This window comes from Selaginella moellendorffii, unplaced genomic scaffold (genome assembly GCF_000143415.4).
Source record: "Selaginella moellendorffii unplaced genomic scaffold, v1.0 SELMOscaffold_173, whole genome shotgun sequence".
NCBI lineage: Eukaryota > Viridiplantae > Streptophyta > Lycopodiopsida > Selaginellales > Selaginellaceae > Selaginella > Selaginella moellendorffii.
The window spans coordinates 148498-166258 of NW_003314433.1; the positions used below are offsets into that span (position 1 = coordinate 148498).

Consider the following 17761-nt stretch of genomic DNA (forward strand, 5'->3'; position numbering starts at 1 on the left):
CCTTGTCTTTGCATTCAAACCTCCTGCCCCAGTAGTTGTGGTTTTTTTGAGTGTCAATTGGCACTGAGGGTGACAATAAATATTCTGGAGGTGAATATTCTTCTTGCAATAGTGTTGGCATTCTCAACTCTTTGGGCAAGTTATGCCAATTCCCATCCCATGTATCATCCCAAGGCAATATCACTCCCATCTCATGGAGCACTCCAAGAATGTACTCCACTATTTTGTCTTGGTTCCCACATTGTTGCTTCAACTGATGTTTAACTCTGTGTGTTTCCATTTGACTTTTGAGTTTGCTTGTCTCAGTATGTATGAAGAGTTGCACCACATCCCTCATAAACCATTGGACATCTAAGATGACAAATTGAGACACAATGTCGTCCTCTTCATGTCCCAAGCCAAAGTAAATTGCATCACCAGAATCATGTAGAAATTGCAAGACGAATTTGAGAACATCCTTGGAACTCCTGTGAGGCAAAAGGATTTTGCCAACTTTATCTAGGGGTATGACCTTCTTGTGAGTTGGATCTTGTACCAATTTCCTCTTTGCTTTGAGACATTCCCGTGGTATTTTTTGCTGGGCTGACAGCAGTTCTTCCAAGCAACTCCCCAACATGGTTTTTATCCCCCTTAAATCTTTCACTTGAGTGGCCACCACCTCAAAACAAAGATCTGTCCCAAACTCAAGTACTTGCTCATAGCCTTTGTCGGAGATTATTGCAGAAACCACCTCCTTTGGGTCAAAGTCGGGTTCTGGAGTGAAAAAGTTCGAGGCAATCAAGACCCTGGGCTTCCTTTTGGGTGAGGCTGATTGATGTGAAGCGATGAACCTCAGCCAGTAAACCAAATTCTGCTTGAAAACGTCACAATTGTCATCCTCCACCTTGCATACGATCAAGAAGAGATCGTTCTCACTTCCTCTGAGAAAGTACTGGTGGAAAGCATGGAACTCTTCCTGTCCAGCCAGGTCGCAAATGAGCAGCTTTTGTTTGGTGGTCGCATAGACAAGTGGTTGCAGCTCAATGCCTGCTGTTGAAGCATGCCTTTGGAGACATGATGGAAACCAAGACACTCTGCGGCAGAGGTTTTTTTTTATTGTGGTCTTTCCAACCCTGCTAGCACCACACAAGAAGAGCTTTGCTGTTGACGGGTTGTCAAAGTCTTTGAATGCACTCTGCTGGAAGATTGCATTCCGCTCTAAAAGACCAGAACACCTCTGCTTGAAAGCTTCAGAAGCTTCGGAATCCCAGCCTAGATCAAGCTCTTCCACGAGGCTTTGGTAGTTTTCCTCCAGGGCAGCCAGAATTTGTCTTTTCTGTGCATCACTTGTAAGATCAGGAGCCCTGAATCTGCGCACCTTGCATTTTGGATCCCCCAGCAACTGGCAAAGCTCTTCCAGGTTTTCAAATTTTCGCTCAGATATTTTCAAGTCTTCAATGCTGCTTCCCAAAAGGCACCTCCATGGCAGTTCCGACTCACACAACAAAGCTTTCAGAGACTTGCAGCTGGAGATAGCTTTCCAAAAGAGCTCCCCATTCGTGATTTTGCAACTCCATATACCCAAATGCTCCAGTTGGCTCTTCTCTATGCCCTCGGCAAACTCCAACGTTAACTCATCTTGTCCACCACTTATTACCAAATGGCGCAGCTTACAATGTGGACTTGAGAGGGCTGACCACAGACTGCTGTCACCGACCATTCCTCCTCCCTCGTTGGGCGAAAAAAGATGAAGCTTGATCAGCTTGCAATTGGGATTTTGTAGCGCTTTGCCCAACCATCCACCACCTGGATAAAGAGTAACGCTGAGTTCCTCCAAGCCACACTTAGCGCTGCTCAGGGCCTCACCCAGGCCCGTTGCATTGCTCAGGTCCTCACTCTGTCTCATTTCTTGGCAATCTAAAACTGACAGGCTGGTGCCCTCCTGAAGAGCCTTGCATACCCATGGCAACACTGCAGGATCAGTTTCCCAAAGTAGGTTTAGTCTTTGCAGTGAACAGCTTGGACAAGTGAGTGCCTTGAAGAGTGCTTCACCTGCCTCCTCTGGAAACGAATATGCCTGCAGTGCCACTAGCTTATTGCAAATGCCATTCTGAAATGCCTGTTCCCACCGTGCCTTGCCTAAACCCTCATCTCTGATGGCTAACTCTTCCACCTTGCACTCCTGACTTGCCAGATCCCTACTCAATTTCCCAAATCCTTCCACTGTCATCCTGTTCCCCAGCAATTGGAGACGTTTCAAGTTGTTTCCTGGTTTCCTAAGGAGTTGGCTAAGGAGAGTCTCTGGGTTCCCAACATTGCGCAAGCAGAGCTCTGTCAAGCAGTCGAGCTGAGCAAAGGCCAACTCAAGCTCCTGAGGTGGTGTGAGGATGTCTTTGCCTAGCCAATTGAATTCTAGCCCTTTCAAGACCTTGAATTCCTCTGTCATCGTCAGTAGCTTTGCAAACCTCTGCATCTCAATCTGCCAAATATCCTGTCCCTGCTGAGGAGGAGCAATGCCCTCTGCCACCCTTTGCATTCGATCACTGGGAATGCCCAACCTACAAGCGACCCTGGCAACGGCGTTGATGAATCTGATGTCGAGCTGTGGTACCAAAGCGGCCTTGAGAATGTCAATGTGAGCAGCAGCAGCAGCAGACGAACTGCCATCACCAGGAGCATCTCCCACATCCAGAGCCCTGTCTAACCAGGGTGGATTTGAAATGCACCAGTTGAGCACACCAATCAGATCCTCCTCTGTGCCTCCAAACCACTCGACGGTAGCACTCACCTCATCAACAAACTCACCTTTGGATGCGTCAAGCGCCTCCAGCTTCCCGATGTGCCCACAATAAAACCCAATCGTATTGAAGTGCCGCTTGTTGTCCCGCTTCGCTGCGAGAGCCTCCTTGATCTCCTTGACAGAGATACAGTAGGTCCACACTCGTCGCTCCTCCTCCATGGAAGTTTGCCCTGGATCGAAGGGACAGTGGAGAGCACGAGTAAACTTGTAAAAGTGAACCTTGCCAGCAGTGGAAGCAAAGCAGTAAAGAAAGTATGCCAGCTGTGCAAGAAAAGCAAAGCATATGCCAGCTGTGCAAGAAAAGCAAAGCATATGCCAGCTGTGGAAGCAAAGCCATCGTATGGAAGCAAAGCGGACAGTACAAGCAAGAGTTAATTTAGGTTTTAGGGTTCTTCGAGCAAGACGGCCGAGAAGCGAGCTCATCGCGACGAGAAGAAGGTGTGGGACGAGGATGATATTGATGCGATCTTGGTAAGCAAAGCACTGGCCAAAGACTCTCAATCGTTTTCCTTCTTGTCAGGCTAAACTCCACGAGGAGAGAGCAAAGAAGAGCGAAATTCATGTCGATGAGAATGTAGCAGCTCCTTCACCACAATGCAATTGCTCTGTGCGTAAGAACTCGATTGAAATCTCCACTCTGGAAGCTCACATTCTCTAGAATTCTTCTTTTCTTGCGTTTCAGGTGACTGTAAATCCCGTCAAGGACACTGCGCTGATCGTCCATGGAGGTGAATACCAACAATGGTGACAAGGTTTGTGGTTAGTTTCGCTACGGTGATTTGATCTTCGTGTTTGCTATGCTAGACTTACGTTTATGGTGATCTCTACCAATACAACATCGAGAAGAACGAGTGGAAGCCTGTCACCAGTCCAAACTCTCCTCCCCGAGAAGCGCTCACCAGGGGGTTGCGTGGAAAAACTGGCGCTTCAGTTTTGGTATGATGTATTTTTCAGGACTTCTCTTGATTTTGGCAGTGTAGGTGGTGAATTCGGTTTCATCACTATAAGGTGACTTACAAGAGAGTTCTTGCAGGATTTATGGAGACTGGATTTAAACACAAACGTGTGGCGGGAGCAGCTTCAACTAAAAGGCTGTCCAGGTGCTCGTTCCGGACATAGATTGGTATGTATTGCGCTTCTAAACATAATCTTTATTTTTTTCTTTCTTGCCACAGAAACATAAACTTATTCTATTTGGTGGATTTTATGACACGCTGAGGGAAGAAAGGTCGGCCGTTTCAGCAGTGTAGATGTTTAGTATTGAATTTTTGACACAGGTACTTCAATAATCTTTAAGTGCTGGATTTAGACGATTATAAGGTTTGTTTCTGTCGCTCATCGCTCTTCCTTGTTTTTTAACAACTAAACTGATTTCCTTTTGCAGGTGATTCCCTGCACAGCGTTTTTATGATCGAGATGTATATGCTTTCCAGATGGTTTGTATCTCGTCGATTTTTTTAAAATTATCTAAACACCATCGCTCGCAGGTATCCTTTGGAGCTTCTCAAGCCAAAGAGCCTAAAGATTAAGGTATGGCAATCTGAGATTGTGTAGTGGTTAAGTGTGCATCCAAAGCAGAAGAAAGTGGCTGATCCAAATGTGGAAAATGCGTCTCAACGTTGAGCGTTCTGCTTGAAGGTTGTTGCCTGGTGGAAGAATGAATGCTGGAATGGTCGTTGGAAAGGATACTTTGTTTCTGTATGGAGGTATGAAAGAAGTCGGCAAAAAAAAAGTGACACGACGACCTTTCCTCGCTGGACCTTCGATGTGTGGAAGTGCATTATTGAGGTTAGTATGATCGAGCCATCATCCAGCCTCATACTAATGTCTCAAGCAGGAAACACAAAGCGCGTGGATTGAAGCTAGTAAGGAGAAAGGCGAAACTGATGGTGACAACAGTCACCATGCTGGATCGATTAATAAAGGAAAAGACGAAGAGGACGATGACGAGGTAGTAAAAAAGAAGGATGTAAGAAAACTTGTCGGTTTCCTTTTGTATTCTAGGATGCAGTGGAGTCACTGTGAAGAGGCAGCTGCTATTCTTAGGGGCGAAGGCAAAAAGCTGACACAGAAAGCACGGAAATTAAAGATCGATCCGAGCTGGGCCTGGCTGATTCCCAACAAACACTTTTGGTGAGTGCTGATAGTAGTTCATCTTCCTGTTTTGTTATTGATTTGTCTTTCAGCCTGGAGAAACGCTGAGGGATTTTTTATCTTGGACGATCATGTGTTGGCAAATGGCACCTTACGATCACACCCAACACACTGGAAAGGTGACAACGCAGGTTTTCTTTCGCTCGTTCTTCATGCTCTATGCATCTATCAGGAGCTCAGGAAGGATGGATTTGACTTGGCAAAGAGACGCTACAGAGAACTTAAACCCGGTTGGGGTCCACGTCGTCAACAAAACGATGCGGATCAATGTTAAAAACCCACAGACTGGTACGTGCAATGCTTTACAGCCAGAAGTTTTGGCTTTCTTAGCGAAAAATCGTGCAGAATCTGGCAAGGAAAAGGAAAAGTATAATCGGGCCACTAACATTGCGAATGGAAGATAAGCTAAAATGCATTTATTTTCGTTCTCTTTCTTTCTGCGTGGTATGGCGGACTTCTCTCAGCATATCCCGAGCTCCATATCCAGTGATTCAAAGCAAAGTTCTCACCCTTATACCCCTCTTTGATGATAGTCGGGCAATTATCACACCACTATTCTTCCATGTCTTGTGTGTCTCTAGTCGGCCAACCAGAGTATAAAATGCGCCCACCACCTTCATTGCAAACTCCCCCCGCTCCCTCTTCCTCTCGCAGAAGGAGAGAAGGCTCCAAGTTTTTGAGTGAGCAAAGGGCTCTCACCTCGAGAACTCGACAAGCTCTCTCGATTCCAAGCTTGGCTCCTTCGGTTATTCTTCTCCTCTTTGTCCCCTTGCAAGAGTAAGTTTTTTCTTTGCTTTCGTAGTTCTGAGCTTGCGATTCTTTCAGTTTGGTTGCGCCAGCAATCGGGACTCTGACGAAACAAAACGCTCCATAAGCGTGATTTCCAGAAAGAGTACGTGCCTCGCTTCCTTCCATGCTTTAGATGCTCAAATGATTCTTTCATTCCCTTTCGCTCCATAAATTCCCTTTCTCGTGTTGACAAGAAAAGAGTTGAAGTGTGTGAGAGTGTGTGTAAGTGTGTAACTTACGACAGCTTCTTTTCATGTAGATTCCCCTGCATTCCCTGTCCTTTTGCTTCCTTTTTTAGTTCCATAGGCCAATGGATCGCTTGCTTCTTCTCTCCTCCTGCGCTCTGCTGCGTCAGTTTCACTCGGGAAAACGTATTCTTATGTAATTGTTCGCTGGCCTCGGTGAGAAACGAAGGCTTTCCCCCTTTTTTCCAGAGATGATCTTAAGGCGCTGTTTTCTTGTGAGAATTGGTGATGATTCCACGCCACCATTTGTCTCGTCATATGCTCACTGCCACTGTTCTTCCTCTGCTTCCAGAGCACAGGCGCCAGAAAAGTTTGAAGAGGCATTCTGAACTTGACACCATTTCCTCCAGGTATTTCATCTCTTGCTTGATCGTTTTCTTGACGATGTTCGCCTCAGGTAATCCAAGCTTTCAGACATGGTGAAGTTCCAGAAGCAGCTGGAGGGCCAGCTCGTCCCAGAGTGGCGGGTGAAGTACTGCGACTACAAGCAGCTCAAGAAAGTTGTCAAGAGAATCAAAACCCAGATCCTACATACCAAGAACCAGCAGCACAAGGTGTTCGATCCAAATGTCTTCTCGGTTGACAAGAGCAAGCTTGAAAACTTGCTGCAAAATCCCAGCGCCATCCTGAGCAGCTGCTGCGAACAATCCATATCCTCGGAAACGTCCATGGTCTGTGATGATGGTCTAAAACACTTCAATATGATCAGGTTGTGCACAAGACGAGAATTGGAGATGGCGAGGATTTTTACGAGACAGAGCTGTTTGGAACTCGATCGGATCACGAAAAGAGCTTCTTTTTCGGCCTTGACGATCAGCTCAACAAAGTGGACAAGTTTTTTAGATGCAAGGAAGACGAGTACGATGCTCAAGCACGGCAACTTCACATCCAAATGGAAGAGCTCATCCCTATGCAAGGTTCGTTCTAGCAGCCTCTAATTCTGTGGCACTTAACTTGGAATCGTTTGATCTCTGCCATGTTGTAGATGACGAATCTCAGAGCTTGAAGGGGAGCCCGGCAACAAAGGAAAGGTTCAGCGAGCAGCCAAGATGCTCCAGACGGCCTTTGTCGAATTTTATCGTGGGCTTCGACTCCTAAGAAACTTCAGGTGAATGACCTCTATACGATTGATCCATGTTCTCAAAGTGTTGACAACTTACTTGGCAGCTCCTTGAACATGATGGCATTCGTCAAGATCCGCAAGAAATATGAAAAGGTACTTATGGAAAATGGAAAATTAGTGCAGACTTCTAAAAAGGTTTTTTAAATTTTCAGGTGACTGGAGTCTGGCAGTCGAAAACTCTCACTTTGCAACGTCGGACAAGGTGTGAAGAAATTTTCCTTTTGAGGGTCTTGCTGATGGAATTTCATTGCTCCAATGCACTCCAAGCGAGCAATCATGGAAATATAAACTTTATCCTGGGTAAGAGCAGGATATCCATTTCATGCATTCGGACCGTCGTTATTAATTAACCTTCTATCACCATTGATGATGCGACGCAGAGATTGTATACTAGTGGTTTCATGGCAATGGCATTGCCTCTAGAAAAGGAAAGCAGTCACCATACCTTTGGGAATAACTGTAATCTATTCATTTAATTTTCAGCTAGAACTTTCAGAGATCACGGACCTTATCGTTTCTTCTTGCTGCGCTTTTGGTAGCCTCCTCTTCGGCGTTGTGGTCGGCTTCAAGTCTCGTGAGCTGCAAATCAAACAATGCTGTAGTGAGGATTCCTTCTTGAGACACCACTTTACCTTGTCAAGGACGGGTTTAAGTTCTCTGTAGCGTGTCTTTGCCAAGTCAAATCCATCCTTCCTGAGCTCCTGATAGATGCATAGAGCATGAAGAACGAGCGAAAGAAAACCTGCGTTGTCACCTTTCCAGTGTGTTGGGTGTGATCGTAAGGTGCCATTTGCCAATACATGATCGTCCAAGAGAAAAAATCTCTCAGCGTTTCTCCAGGCTGAAAGACAAATCAATAACAAAACAGGAAGATGAACTACTATCAGCACTCACCAAAAGTGTTTGTTGGGAATCAGCCATGCCCAGCTCGGATCGACCTTTAATTTCCGTGCTTTCTGTGTCAGTTTTTTGCCTTCGCCCCTAAGAATAGCAGCTGCCTCTTCACAGTGACTCCACTGCATCCTAGAATACAAAAGGAAACCGACAAGTTTTCTTACATCCTTCTTTTTTACTACCTCGTCATCGTCCTCTTCGTCTTTTCCTTTATTAATCGATCCAGCATGGTGACTGTTGTCACCATCAGTTTCGCCTTTCTCCTTACTAGCTTCAATCCACGCGCTTTGTGTTTCCTGCTTGAGACATTAGTATGAGGCTGGATGATGGCTCGATCATACTAACCTCAATAATGCACTTCCACACATCGAAGGTCCAGCGAGGAAAGGTCGTCGTGTCACTTTTTTTTCGCCGACTTCTTTCATACCTCCATACAGAAACAAAGTATCCTTTCCAACGACCATTCCAGCATTCATTCTTCCACCAGGCAACAACCTTCAAGCAGAACGCTCAACGTTGAGACGCATTTTCCACATTTGGATCAGCCACTTTCTTCTGCTTTGGATGCACACTTAACCACTACACAATCTCAGATTGCCATACCTTAATCTTTAGGCTCTTTGGCTTGAGAAGCTCCAAAGGATACCTGCGAGCGATGGTGTTTAGATAATTTTAAAAAAATCGACGAGATACAAACCATCTGGAAAGCATATACATCTCGATCATAAAAACGCTGTGCAGGGAATCACCTGCAAAAGGAAATCAGTTTAGTTGTTAAAAAACAAGGAAGAGCGATGAGCGACAGAAACAAACCTTATAATCGTCTAAATCCAGCACTTAAAGATTATTGAAGTACCTGTGTCAAAAATTCAATACTAAACATCTACACTGCTGAAACGGCCGACCTTTCTTCCCTCAGCGTGTCATAAAATCCACCAAATAGAATAAGTTTATGTTTCTGTGGCAAGAAAGAAAAAAATAAAGATTATGTTTAGAAGCGCAATACATACCAATCTATGTCCGGAACGAGCACCTGGACAGCCTTTTAGTTTGAAGCTGCTCCAGCCACACATATTTGTGTTTAAATCCAGTCTCCATAAATCCTGCAAGAACTCTCTTGTAAGTCAGCTAGAAACACAGCTTATAGTGATGAAACCGAATTCACCACCTACACTGCCAAAATCAAGAGAAGTCCTGGAAAAATACATCATACCAAAACTGAAGAGCCAGTTTTTCCACGCAACCCCCTGGTGAGCGCTTCTCGGGGAGGAGGGTTTGGACTGGTGACAGGCTTCCACTCGTTCTTCTCGATGTTGTATTGGTAGAGATCACCATAAACGTAAGTCTAGCATAGCAAACACGAAGATCAAATCACCGTAGCGAAACTAACCACAAACCTTGTCACCATTGTTGGTATTCACCTCCATAGACGATCAGCGCAGTGTCCTTGACGGGATTTACAGTCACCTGAAACGCAAGGAAAGAAGAATTCTAGAGAATGTGAGCTTCCAGAGTGGAGATTTCAATCGAGTTCTTACGCACAGAGCAATTGCATTGTGGTGAAGGAGCTGCTACATTCTCATCGACATGAATTTCGCTCTTCTTTGCTTTCTCCTCGTGGAGTTTAGCCTGACAAGAAGGAAAACGATTGAGAGTCTTTGGCCAGAGCTTTGCTTACCAAGATCGCATCAATATCATCCTCGTCCCACACCTTCTTCTCGTCGCGATGAGCTCGCTTCTCCGCCGCCTTGGCCGTCTTGCTCGAAGAACCCTAAAACCTAAATTAACTCTTGCTTGTACTGTCCGCTTTGCTTTCATACTTCCACAGCTGGCATATGCTTTGCTTCCACAGCTGGCATATGCTTTGCTTTTCTTCCACAGCTGGCATACTTTCTTTAGTGCTTTGCTTCCACTGCTGGCAAGGTTCACTTTCAAGTTTACTCGTGCTCTCCACTGCCCCTTCGATCCAGGGCAAACTTCCATGGAGGAGGAGCGACGAGAGTGGATCATCTGTGATTCTGTCAAGGAGATCAAGGAGGCTCTCGCAGCGAAGCGGGACAACAAGCGGCACTTCAATGCGATTCGGTTTGATTGTGGGGAGAGGCTGGATGCGCTTGACTCATCCAAAGGTGAGTTTGTTGATGAGGTGAGTGCTACCGTTGAGGGGTTTGGAGGCACAGAGGAGGATCTGATTGGTGTGCTCAACTGGTGCATTTCAAATCCACCCTGGTTAGACGGGGCTCTGGATGTGGGAGATGCTCCTGGTGATGGCAGTTCGTCTGCTGCTGCTGCTGCTGCTCACATTGACATTCTCAAGGCCGCTTTGGTACCACAGCTCGACATCAGATTCATCCACTTCGCTGCCAGGGTCGCTTGTAGGTTGGGCATTCCCAGTGATCGAATGCAAAGGGTGGCAGAGGGCATTGCTCCTCCTCAGCAGGGACGGGATATTCGCCAGATTGAGGTGCAGAGGTTTGCAAAGCTACTGATGATGACAGAGGAATTCAAAGTCTTGAAATTGCTAATATTCAATTGGGAAGGCAAAGACGTCCTCACACCACCTCAGGAGCTTGAGTTGGCCTTTGCTCAGCTCGACTGCTTGACAGACCTCCAGTTGTGGCATGTTGGGAACCCAGAGACTCTACTTAGCCAACTCCTTAGGAAAGCAGGAAACAACTTGAAACATCTCTGGTTGGAGAGGAACAGGATGACAGTGGAAGGATTTGGGAAATTGAGTAGGGATCTGGCAAGTCAGGAGTGCAAGGTGGAAGAGTTAGCCATCGTTCTGGATGAGGACATTGACAAGGAAGGGTGGGAACAGGCATTTCAGAATGGCATTTGCAATAAGCTAATAGAACTGAAGGCACTGTTTCCAGAGGGGGCAGGTGAAGCACTCTTCAAGGCACTCACGAGTCCAAACTGTTCACTGCAAAGACTATACCTACTTTGGGATAGTGATCCTGCAGTGTTGCCATGGGTATGCAAGGCTCTTCAGGAGGGCACCAGCCTGTCAGTTTTAGATTGCCGAAGTGAGGACCTGAGCAATGCAACGGGCCTGGGTGAGGCCCTGAGCAGCGCTAAGTGTGGCTTGGAGGAACTCATCGTTACACTTTATCCAGGTGATGGTGGTGGATGGTTGGGCAGAGCGCTACAAAATCCCAATTGCAAGCTGATCAAGCTTAAACTTTCTTTTCGCAACGAGGGAGGAGGAGTGGTCTGTGACAGCAGTCTGTGGTCAGCCCTCTCAAGTCCACATTTTAAGCTGCGCCATTTGGAAATATGGAGTAGTAGAGAAGATGAGTTAACGTTGGAGTTTGCCGAGGGCATAGAGAAGAGCCAACTGGAGCATTTGGATATATGGAGCTGCAAAATCACGAATGGGGAGCTCTTTTGGAAAGCTATCACCAGCTGCAAGTATCTGAAAGCTTTGTCATGTGAGTCGGAGCTGCCATGGAGGTGCCTTTTGGGAAGCAGCATTGAAGACTTGAGAATATCTCAGCGAAATTTTGAAAACCTGGAAGACCTTTGCCAGTTGCTGGGAGATCCAAAATGCAAGTTGCTCAAATTCAGGGCTCCTTCTCTTAGAAGTGATGCACAGAAGAGACAAATTCTGGCTGCCCTGGAGGAAAACTACCAAAGCCTCGTGGAAGAGCTTGATATAGGCAATGATTCCGAAGCTTCTGAAGCTTTCAAGCAGAGGTGTTCTGATCTTTTAGAGCGGAATGCAATCTTCCAGCAGAGTGCATTCAAAGACTTTGACAACCCGTCAACAGCAAAGCTCTTCTTGTGTGGTGCTAGCAGGGTTGGAAAGACCACAATAAAGAAAAACCTCTGCCGCAGAGTGTCTTGGTTTCCATCATGTCTCCAAGGGCATGCTTCAACAGCAGGCATTGAGCTGCAACCACTTGTTTATGCGACCACCAAACAAAAGCTGCTCATTTGCGACCTGGCTGGACAGGAAGAGTTCCATGCTTTCCACCAGTACTTTCTCAGAGGAAGTGAGAAGGATCTCTTCTTGATCGTATGCAAGGTGGAGGATGACAATTGTGACGTTTTCAAGCAGAATTTGGTTTACTGGCTGAGGTTCATCGCTTCACATCAATCAGCCTCACCCAAAAGAAAGCCCAGGGTCTTGATTGCCTTGAATTTTTTCACTCGAAAATGCAGCTATGACCCAAAGAAGGTGGTTTCTGCAATAATCTCCGACAAAGACAAAGGCTATGGGCAAGTACTTGAGTTTGGGACAGATCCTTGTTTTAAGGTGGTGGCCACTCAAGTGAAAGATTTAAGGGGGATAAAAACCATGTTGGGGAGTTGCTTGCACGAACTGCTGTCATCCCAGCAACAAATACCACGGGAATGTCTCGAAGCAAAGAGGAAACTGGTACAAGGTGCCAGTCAGAAGAAGGTCATACCCCTAGACAAAGTTGGCGAAATCCTCTTGCCTAACAGCAGTTTCAAAAGTGAAGAAGCCTGGAAGAATGTTATTAAATTCGTCTTGCAGTTTCTACATGATTGTGGAGATGCAATTTACTTTGGCTTGGGACATGAAGAGGGTGACATTGTGTCTCAATTTGTCATCTTAGATGTCCAATGGTTTATGAGGGATGTGGTGCAACTCTTCATACCTACAGGGAAGATCAGCAAATTCAAAAGTCAAATGGAAACACACCAAGTTGAACATCGATTGCAAGAACAATGTGGGAACCAAGACAAAATAGTGGAGTACATTCTTGGAGTGCTCCATGAGATGGGACTGATATTGCCTTGGGATGAAACATGGGATGGGAATTGGCATAACTTGCCCAAAAAGTTGAAAATGCCAACACTATTGCAAGAAGAATATTCACCTCCAGAATATTTATCATTGCCATCAGTGCCAATTGACACTCAAAAAAACCACAACTACTGGGGCAGGAGGTTTGAATGCAAAGACAAGGACTTGAAATTGTTTCCTGCAAGTATTTTCACAAAGATCCAAATTAAACTTCACAAATTAAGCAAGAAAGGTTTTAGGCCTGGGAATGGATGGGTGGCTTTGAAAGAGAACCTTATCAAGACAATTGTGAGAGTTGGGGGAGACACAGACAATTGGAAAGATAGGCAATGGGTTGATGTCATCATCTATTACCCAAAAGAGGTAAAGAATGCACCAAGGCCAGATTTGGAAAAAGAAGCTGAAGGATGGATGGAAAAAATTAGAAATTGCATTATTGGGGTATGTATGGAGGATTGCCCATCTTTGGAAATTGAAGAAAATGTGATGAGACGTGGTTATGTATGGAGAAGGATACTAAATAAGGGGGACAAACTAGAATTATGGGCTTCAGTTATTTGTCCACTAAAGGAAGTCAAATGTGAAGCAAAAGAAAGAGGTTTAGAATACTCCCACACTTGGAATTATTCACATGAAGTAGAGGACTGGGATGTGAATAATGATTTGAAGGTCTCAGATGAGAATGCTTTGGCTAAGCTATTGATGCCCAATGAGCAAAAACATGAACTGGTGAATAAGTTTGTTGAACTTCATGAACTCTTGAAGGACTATGACGAGGTTGGAGAAGTCACAATTCCCAAAGCATCATCAGATGTTATTAAGTTTCCAAACATTGAAGACCCAAAACTTGATGCAATCCTCAGATATATTAAGAAGATGTTTGATAAAATGGAGAACCGTTTTGACAAGTTGGATACAAAACTTAATGACATTGAAGTAAGCGTTAACGAGCTCAAGAATGGAATCAAGTTTATCATGGATAAAGTGAATGCAATCCATACAACGTGTTTTCAAGTATTATTGAAATTGGAGACAGATTGCCCAAAATATCCATATATTCTTGATGAGAATAATAGGTGGAAAAATTACAGCAAAATATTGGGAACACATGGTAGACTTCACTATTTGTGTGAATGGCCTGAAGGAACTTCTAAAGGTCATCAAGTGAAGAGTTCTGAAGGTGTTGAATTGAATATCCCACCAAACTGGCTCGAGAAATTTGCTCCAGTACTTAAATATACATTGATTCTATTATTTATTGGGGCCAAAGTTGGAGGACATTTTGCTGGTATTGGAGAGATAGTGAATGCAATAGTGGATGAGATCAAGGGAAGCCTTATAAGTTTTTTGGATTCATGTCTTCTCAAAAGCAAGCTAACTACAAATCCCAAAGCAGAAGATGTGCAAGAGATATTTAAGCTAGTGACAACTAAATTTGGGAAAGAAGAAAAACAGGAGACAATCATGGAAAAATATTTTGCTCTTCATCCTATAATCTTGGAGGGAAAACAAATATGGGTCTGCAAAGGTATTTAGCATTTAAGTTTTTTGTTTTATCTAACAAACACCATTCTAAAGCAGATCATTAATCTATATTTTTATAAGGTGGGTTAGCAAAATGAAGGTAAATAAATATGCTTTATATAGTTATTACTATATATCTTTGGTATGATTCAGGTCTATTTTGTAGTTGAAGTTAATGAGGTAAGTTTGTATTATAACTTTAAATTATCCTTTCCTGCTTATTTTAATGTTTCAAGTTTATTTCAGTGTTGAATATCTAATATTTTAAGTGAAGGAAAAGCTACCAAATATTTTATTTTTTATCCCATAATTTGGATGATAAAACAATATATATTTACAAAGGTATTTTATATTGAAATATATCCATGCTTTTAATTTTATCTAATAGAGGCTATATAGGGCATTTGAAGTAAATCATTAATTATATATTTTGCTCTTCATCCCATAATCCTGGATGAAAGAAAAATATGGATCTGCAAAGGTATTTAACATTTAAGATTTTAGTTTTATCTAACAAACACCATTCTAAAGCAGATCATCAATATATATTTTTACGAGGTAGTTGGAAAGATGAAGATAAATGAACATACTTTATATAATTATTACTATATGTCTTGGAATGATTGGGCTATATTTTGTAAGAAAAGTTGATGAAGTAAGTTTTACATTATTGCTCTAAAATATTATTTCACGTTTATTCTAATGTTTGAAGTTTATTTCAGTGTTGAATTTTTAATAATCAAAGTGAAGGAAAAACTCATCAAATGATTTCATATTAATGATATTTCGATATGAAAACAAAAATTGTGAAAGAAATTGACCATAAGACAATCATGGCCAAATATTTTAATATCCATCCTATAACTTTGGATTATAAAATAGTATGGATTTACAAAGGTATTTTACATTGAAATATATCTATGATTTTAGTTTGATTTAACAAAGACTATGTAGGGCATTTAAATAAATAATTGATTATATTGATTTTTGAGATTATTTGGCAAAGCAATGATAAATCAAATGTCCTCTATATTGTTATAGCTATGGCAGAATGTTATTTGTACTATGATTATGCTACATTTCCTGATATAAGTTGATGAGGTATCTTTACATATTGCTCTAAAATAATTTTTATATTTATTCTGATGTTTCAGTATTGAATGCTTTAAAGAAAAGCTACTAAGATGATTTCATGTTAGAGGCATTTTTTATTTTGGCATCTTTGGTAAAACAATTCTAGGAATGAAGTTAATTAAAATTAATAAACCTTTTGAGGTAATGCATTTCAAAACTAAATACAAGTGCTTAACTGTTATTTATCATCACATACTATAGGAGATAACTTTATATTATCTTTACCAACTTCAACTTATTCTTTAAATTAATGTTTAGCTAAAATATGTTACAAACTACAGTTTAAAGTCTTATGAAAATTGTCATTATTCACAATTCCATTTACTTACTAAACTCTATATAGAAATTTGTTTACTCTCCTCAATTATATATATATGTCATCCCATAAAACTAAACACTGTATTGTGCTTTAACTATTGTAAGCAATAATTTAACAAAAAAAAGTTTTTGAGTGTTTGTAGACACTTTTTACAAAATACAAAATATGTATTAAACACCATTTATATTTATTTTAAAAATGAAGTATAAAGATATTTTTTACTATGAAATCATTTGCAACACATCAAGTGTTACTTGAGAGTAGCTCTAATGAAAATGCTTTCTAAATACTTATTTTGAAAATTCTAGTAAATATTCATTTTTGAAAGGTTGTTTAATTTTAAATTGTTTTCTTTCTTGCTAGGTTATTTACAAATATTAACTTATATTATTTATGGCACTATAATCTCCTGAATTTGGGCTTTCTAAAAGGTCATCTAACCCAATACTATTTAAAGATGCTTAATCTCAAATAACCCAAAACTTATAACTAATTGGAACAAAGGGTACATTTCTATATTTAAAACAATATTAATAATTTTTTAAGTTATTATCTTTGGTTGTTTATAATCCATCATGCTTTTTTGGAAGTTCACGCCTTCGTAAATGGAAGTTGAAAGTTGCAACTCTTCTAAGAGTCCCGCTCTTTTAACACCTTACCCCTCGAGTTGAAATTGGAGTAAAGTAAACTTAATAAATATCAATCTTAACATGTGGTGTGATTTCTTTAATCAATTAATAGAGTCACACCTTAGACTTCTCTAATACCAAATATAAGTTTTTAAATTTGGACTTCATAAAAGGTTATTTAGCCATTTGGGTATCCAAAAGTGGAACTGGACACATAGAGCATTTAAACTAAGTACAAAGTTGATGTGGTTACAAGAACACATTTTAAAGTTAGCAAACACCCAAATTAATATCAGGGCCTATAGAGATTATGAGTGAGACTCCTTTAGATGATCCTAAAGTAAAAAAAAAATTAATCATTTATAAAGATGCCGAAAGCATGGTGATGGTTGCGATCACCACCACCATAACAAAAATGACAAGCCATAATTATAGTATACTGCTATTTACATTGCCTTGATAAGCATTTATAACATGCAAAAATTCAAAAATAAACTTTATTGAAACCTTTGCAAACTCAACCAAGTTTATGAGCTAAATGAAGAAGTTTGGTTTAGAGATGTTTGCCTAAGCTCACTCCCAATCTTTATCTCATCCTTGTCTAGAGAACCAACATCTCAATCATTTATTATACCTTGTAAATTGGTAAGAAAAAGCTTCAAATTATCACTAATATACTGGTTTATATGATTTTTCAAATTTTTGGGCTAGTATTTAGTATTAGGTTGCTAAGATTTTATGCCAAGCTAAGTAATTTCTCAAGAGAAAGATTTAAGTGAATTTGAAATAAACTCTTTGTAGACAATAACTTACAAAAGAAAAAAGGGTAAGTCACTATATTATTTATATATGGAACTTATTAAAGAGGACCTGCTCGATAAAAAATACATTGTCCAACTTAGGGCTTTATGTATTGATTGAGTGGAGATAGATTATCAAGCAAAGATGAACATTTGGCTAAAGCTTTGATTTATTAATGGTTTTGTTGAGATTGGGCAAAATGTTATTATAAATTTATAGTTCATTTTGTAAGTGATTGGATTAATTTTTGTTACTCTTTACAGTTGGACAATCTCAAGAGTTTCCTCTTTTGCTTTTGAAGGAGAGCTTTGTTTGTGCTTGTACAAATAAGTTAAGTAAGACAATCCAAATACAAAAGGAATCCATATGACCGCTGCCACGTGTATCAAAAAATTGTAGCTTTTCTTATAATTATTTTTAGCTGTGCATCATTTACAAAACTTACACTCTACAAATCTCACTCGCAAGAGGTTTTTACTATATCACCAAAGTTGTTAGTAACCTTGTGTAAAATTGATACCTTCTCCTTAAATATCAACAATGGATTGTATTTCATTTTCATATCCAACATAGAAAAATTTATGGATGCCTTG

At 41.5% G+C, this 17761-nt stretch overlaps 3 protein-coding genes, 1 long non-coding RNA gene and 1 pseudogene across 5 annotated transcripts; 3 read left to right on the forward strand and 2 right to left on the reverse strand.

Moving 5' to 3' along the window:
• LOC9638750 overlaps positions 1-9819 on the reverse strand; it is a 60901-nt pseudogene extending 51082 nt beyond the window's left edge.
• On the forward strand, positions 3203-7590 carry LOC9638845. Of its 2 annotated transcripts, XR_002991344.1 has the most exons (18): positions 3732-3759; positions 3813-3902; positions 3955-4007; positions 4057-4099; positions 4164-4215; positions 4267-4309; positions 4358-4567; positions 4617-4730; positions 4784-4912; positions 4966-5052; positions 5106-5221; positions 5279-5710; positions 5759-5825; positions 6260-6317; positions 6365-6884; positions 6953-7075; positions 7135-7183; positions 7243-7590. XR_002991344.1 is itself a non-coding variant. In XM_024667444.1 (7 exons), the coding sequence occupies exons 3-7, from the start codon at positions 3521-3523 to the stop codon at positions 4073-4075; spliced, it is 345 nt and encodes a 114-aa protein (XP_024523212.1). In that variant the 5' UTR covers positions 3203-3250; positions 3300-3386; positions 3462-3520; the 3' UTR covers positions 4076-4102. The 2 variants fall into 2 exon arrangements, 1 of the variants encoding a protein (XP_024523212.1); XM_024667444.1 differs by lacking the exons at positions 4164-4215; positions 4267-4309; positions 4358-4567; ... (9 more) ...; positions 7135-7183; positions 7243-7590 and adding exons at positions 3203-3250; positions 3300-3386; positions 3462-3531 and having other exon boundaries at positions 3584-3755; positions 4057-4102.
• On the reverse strand, positions 7198-8280 carry LOC112343652. The gene is made up of 6 exons (XM_024667442.1): positions 8167-8280; positions 7985-8113; positions 7845-7931; positions 7723-7791; positions 7598-7669; positions 7198-7350 (listed from the first exon to the last, which is right to left on the reverse strand). Exons 2-6 carry the CDS (start codon positions 8009-8011, stop codon positions 7231-7233), a joined length of 375 nt encoding a protein of 124 aa, XP_024523210.1. The 5' UTR covers positions 8012-8113; positions 8167-8280; the 3' UTR covers positions 7198-7230.
• A 9-nt stretch (positions 9820-9828) lies between the features above and the next one.
• Positions 9829-14766, forward strand: LOC9638846. The gene is made up of 4 exons (XM_024667441.1): positions 9829-14289; positions 14343-14465; positions 14532-14627; positions 14685-14766. Exons 1-2 carry the CDS (start codon positions 9966-9968, stop codon positions 14348-14350), a joined length of 4332 nt encoding a protein of 1443 aa, XP_024523209.1. The 5' UTR covers positions 9829-9965; the 3' UTR covers positions 14351-14465; positions 14532-14627; positions 14685-14766.
• A 135-nt stretch (positions 14767-14901) lies between these two features.
• Positions 14902-15378, forward strand: LOC112343654. The gene is made up of 3 exons (XR_002991348.1): positions 14902-14940; positions 15008-15182; positions 15240-15378. It is a non-coding gene; the product is annotated as an uncharacterized LOC112343654 (long non-coding RNA).
• The last annotated feature ends 2383 nt before the right edge of the window (positions 15379-17761 follow it).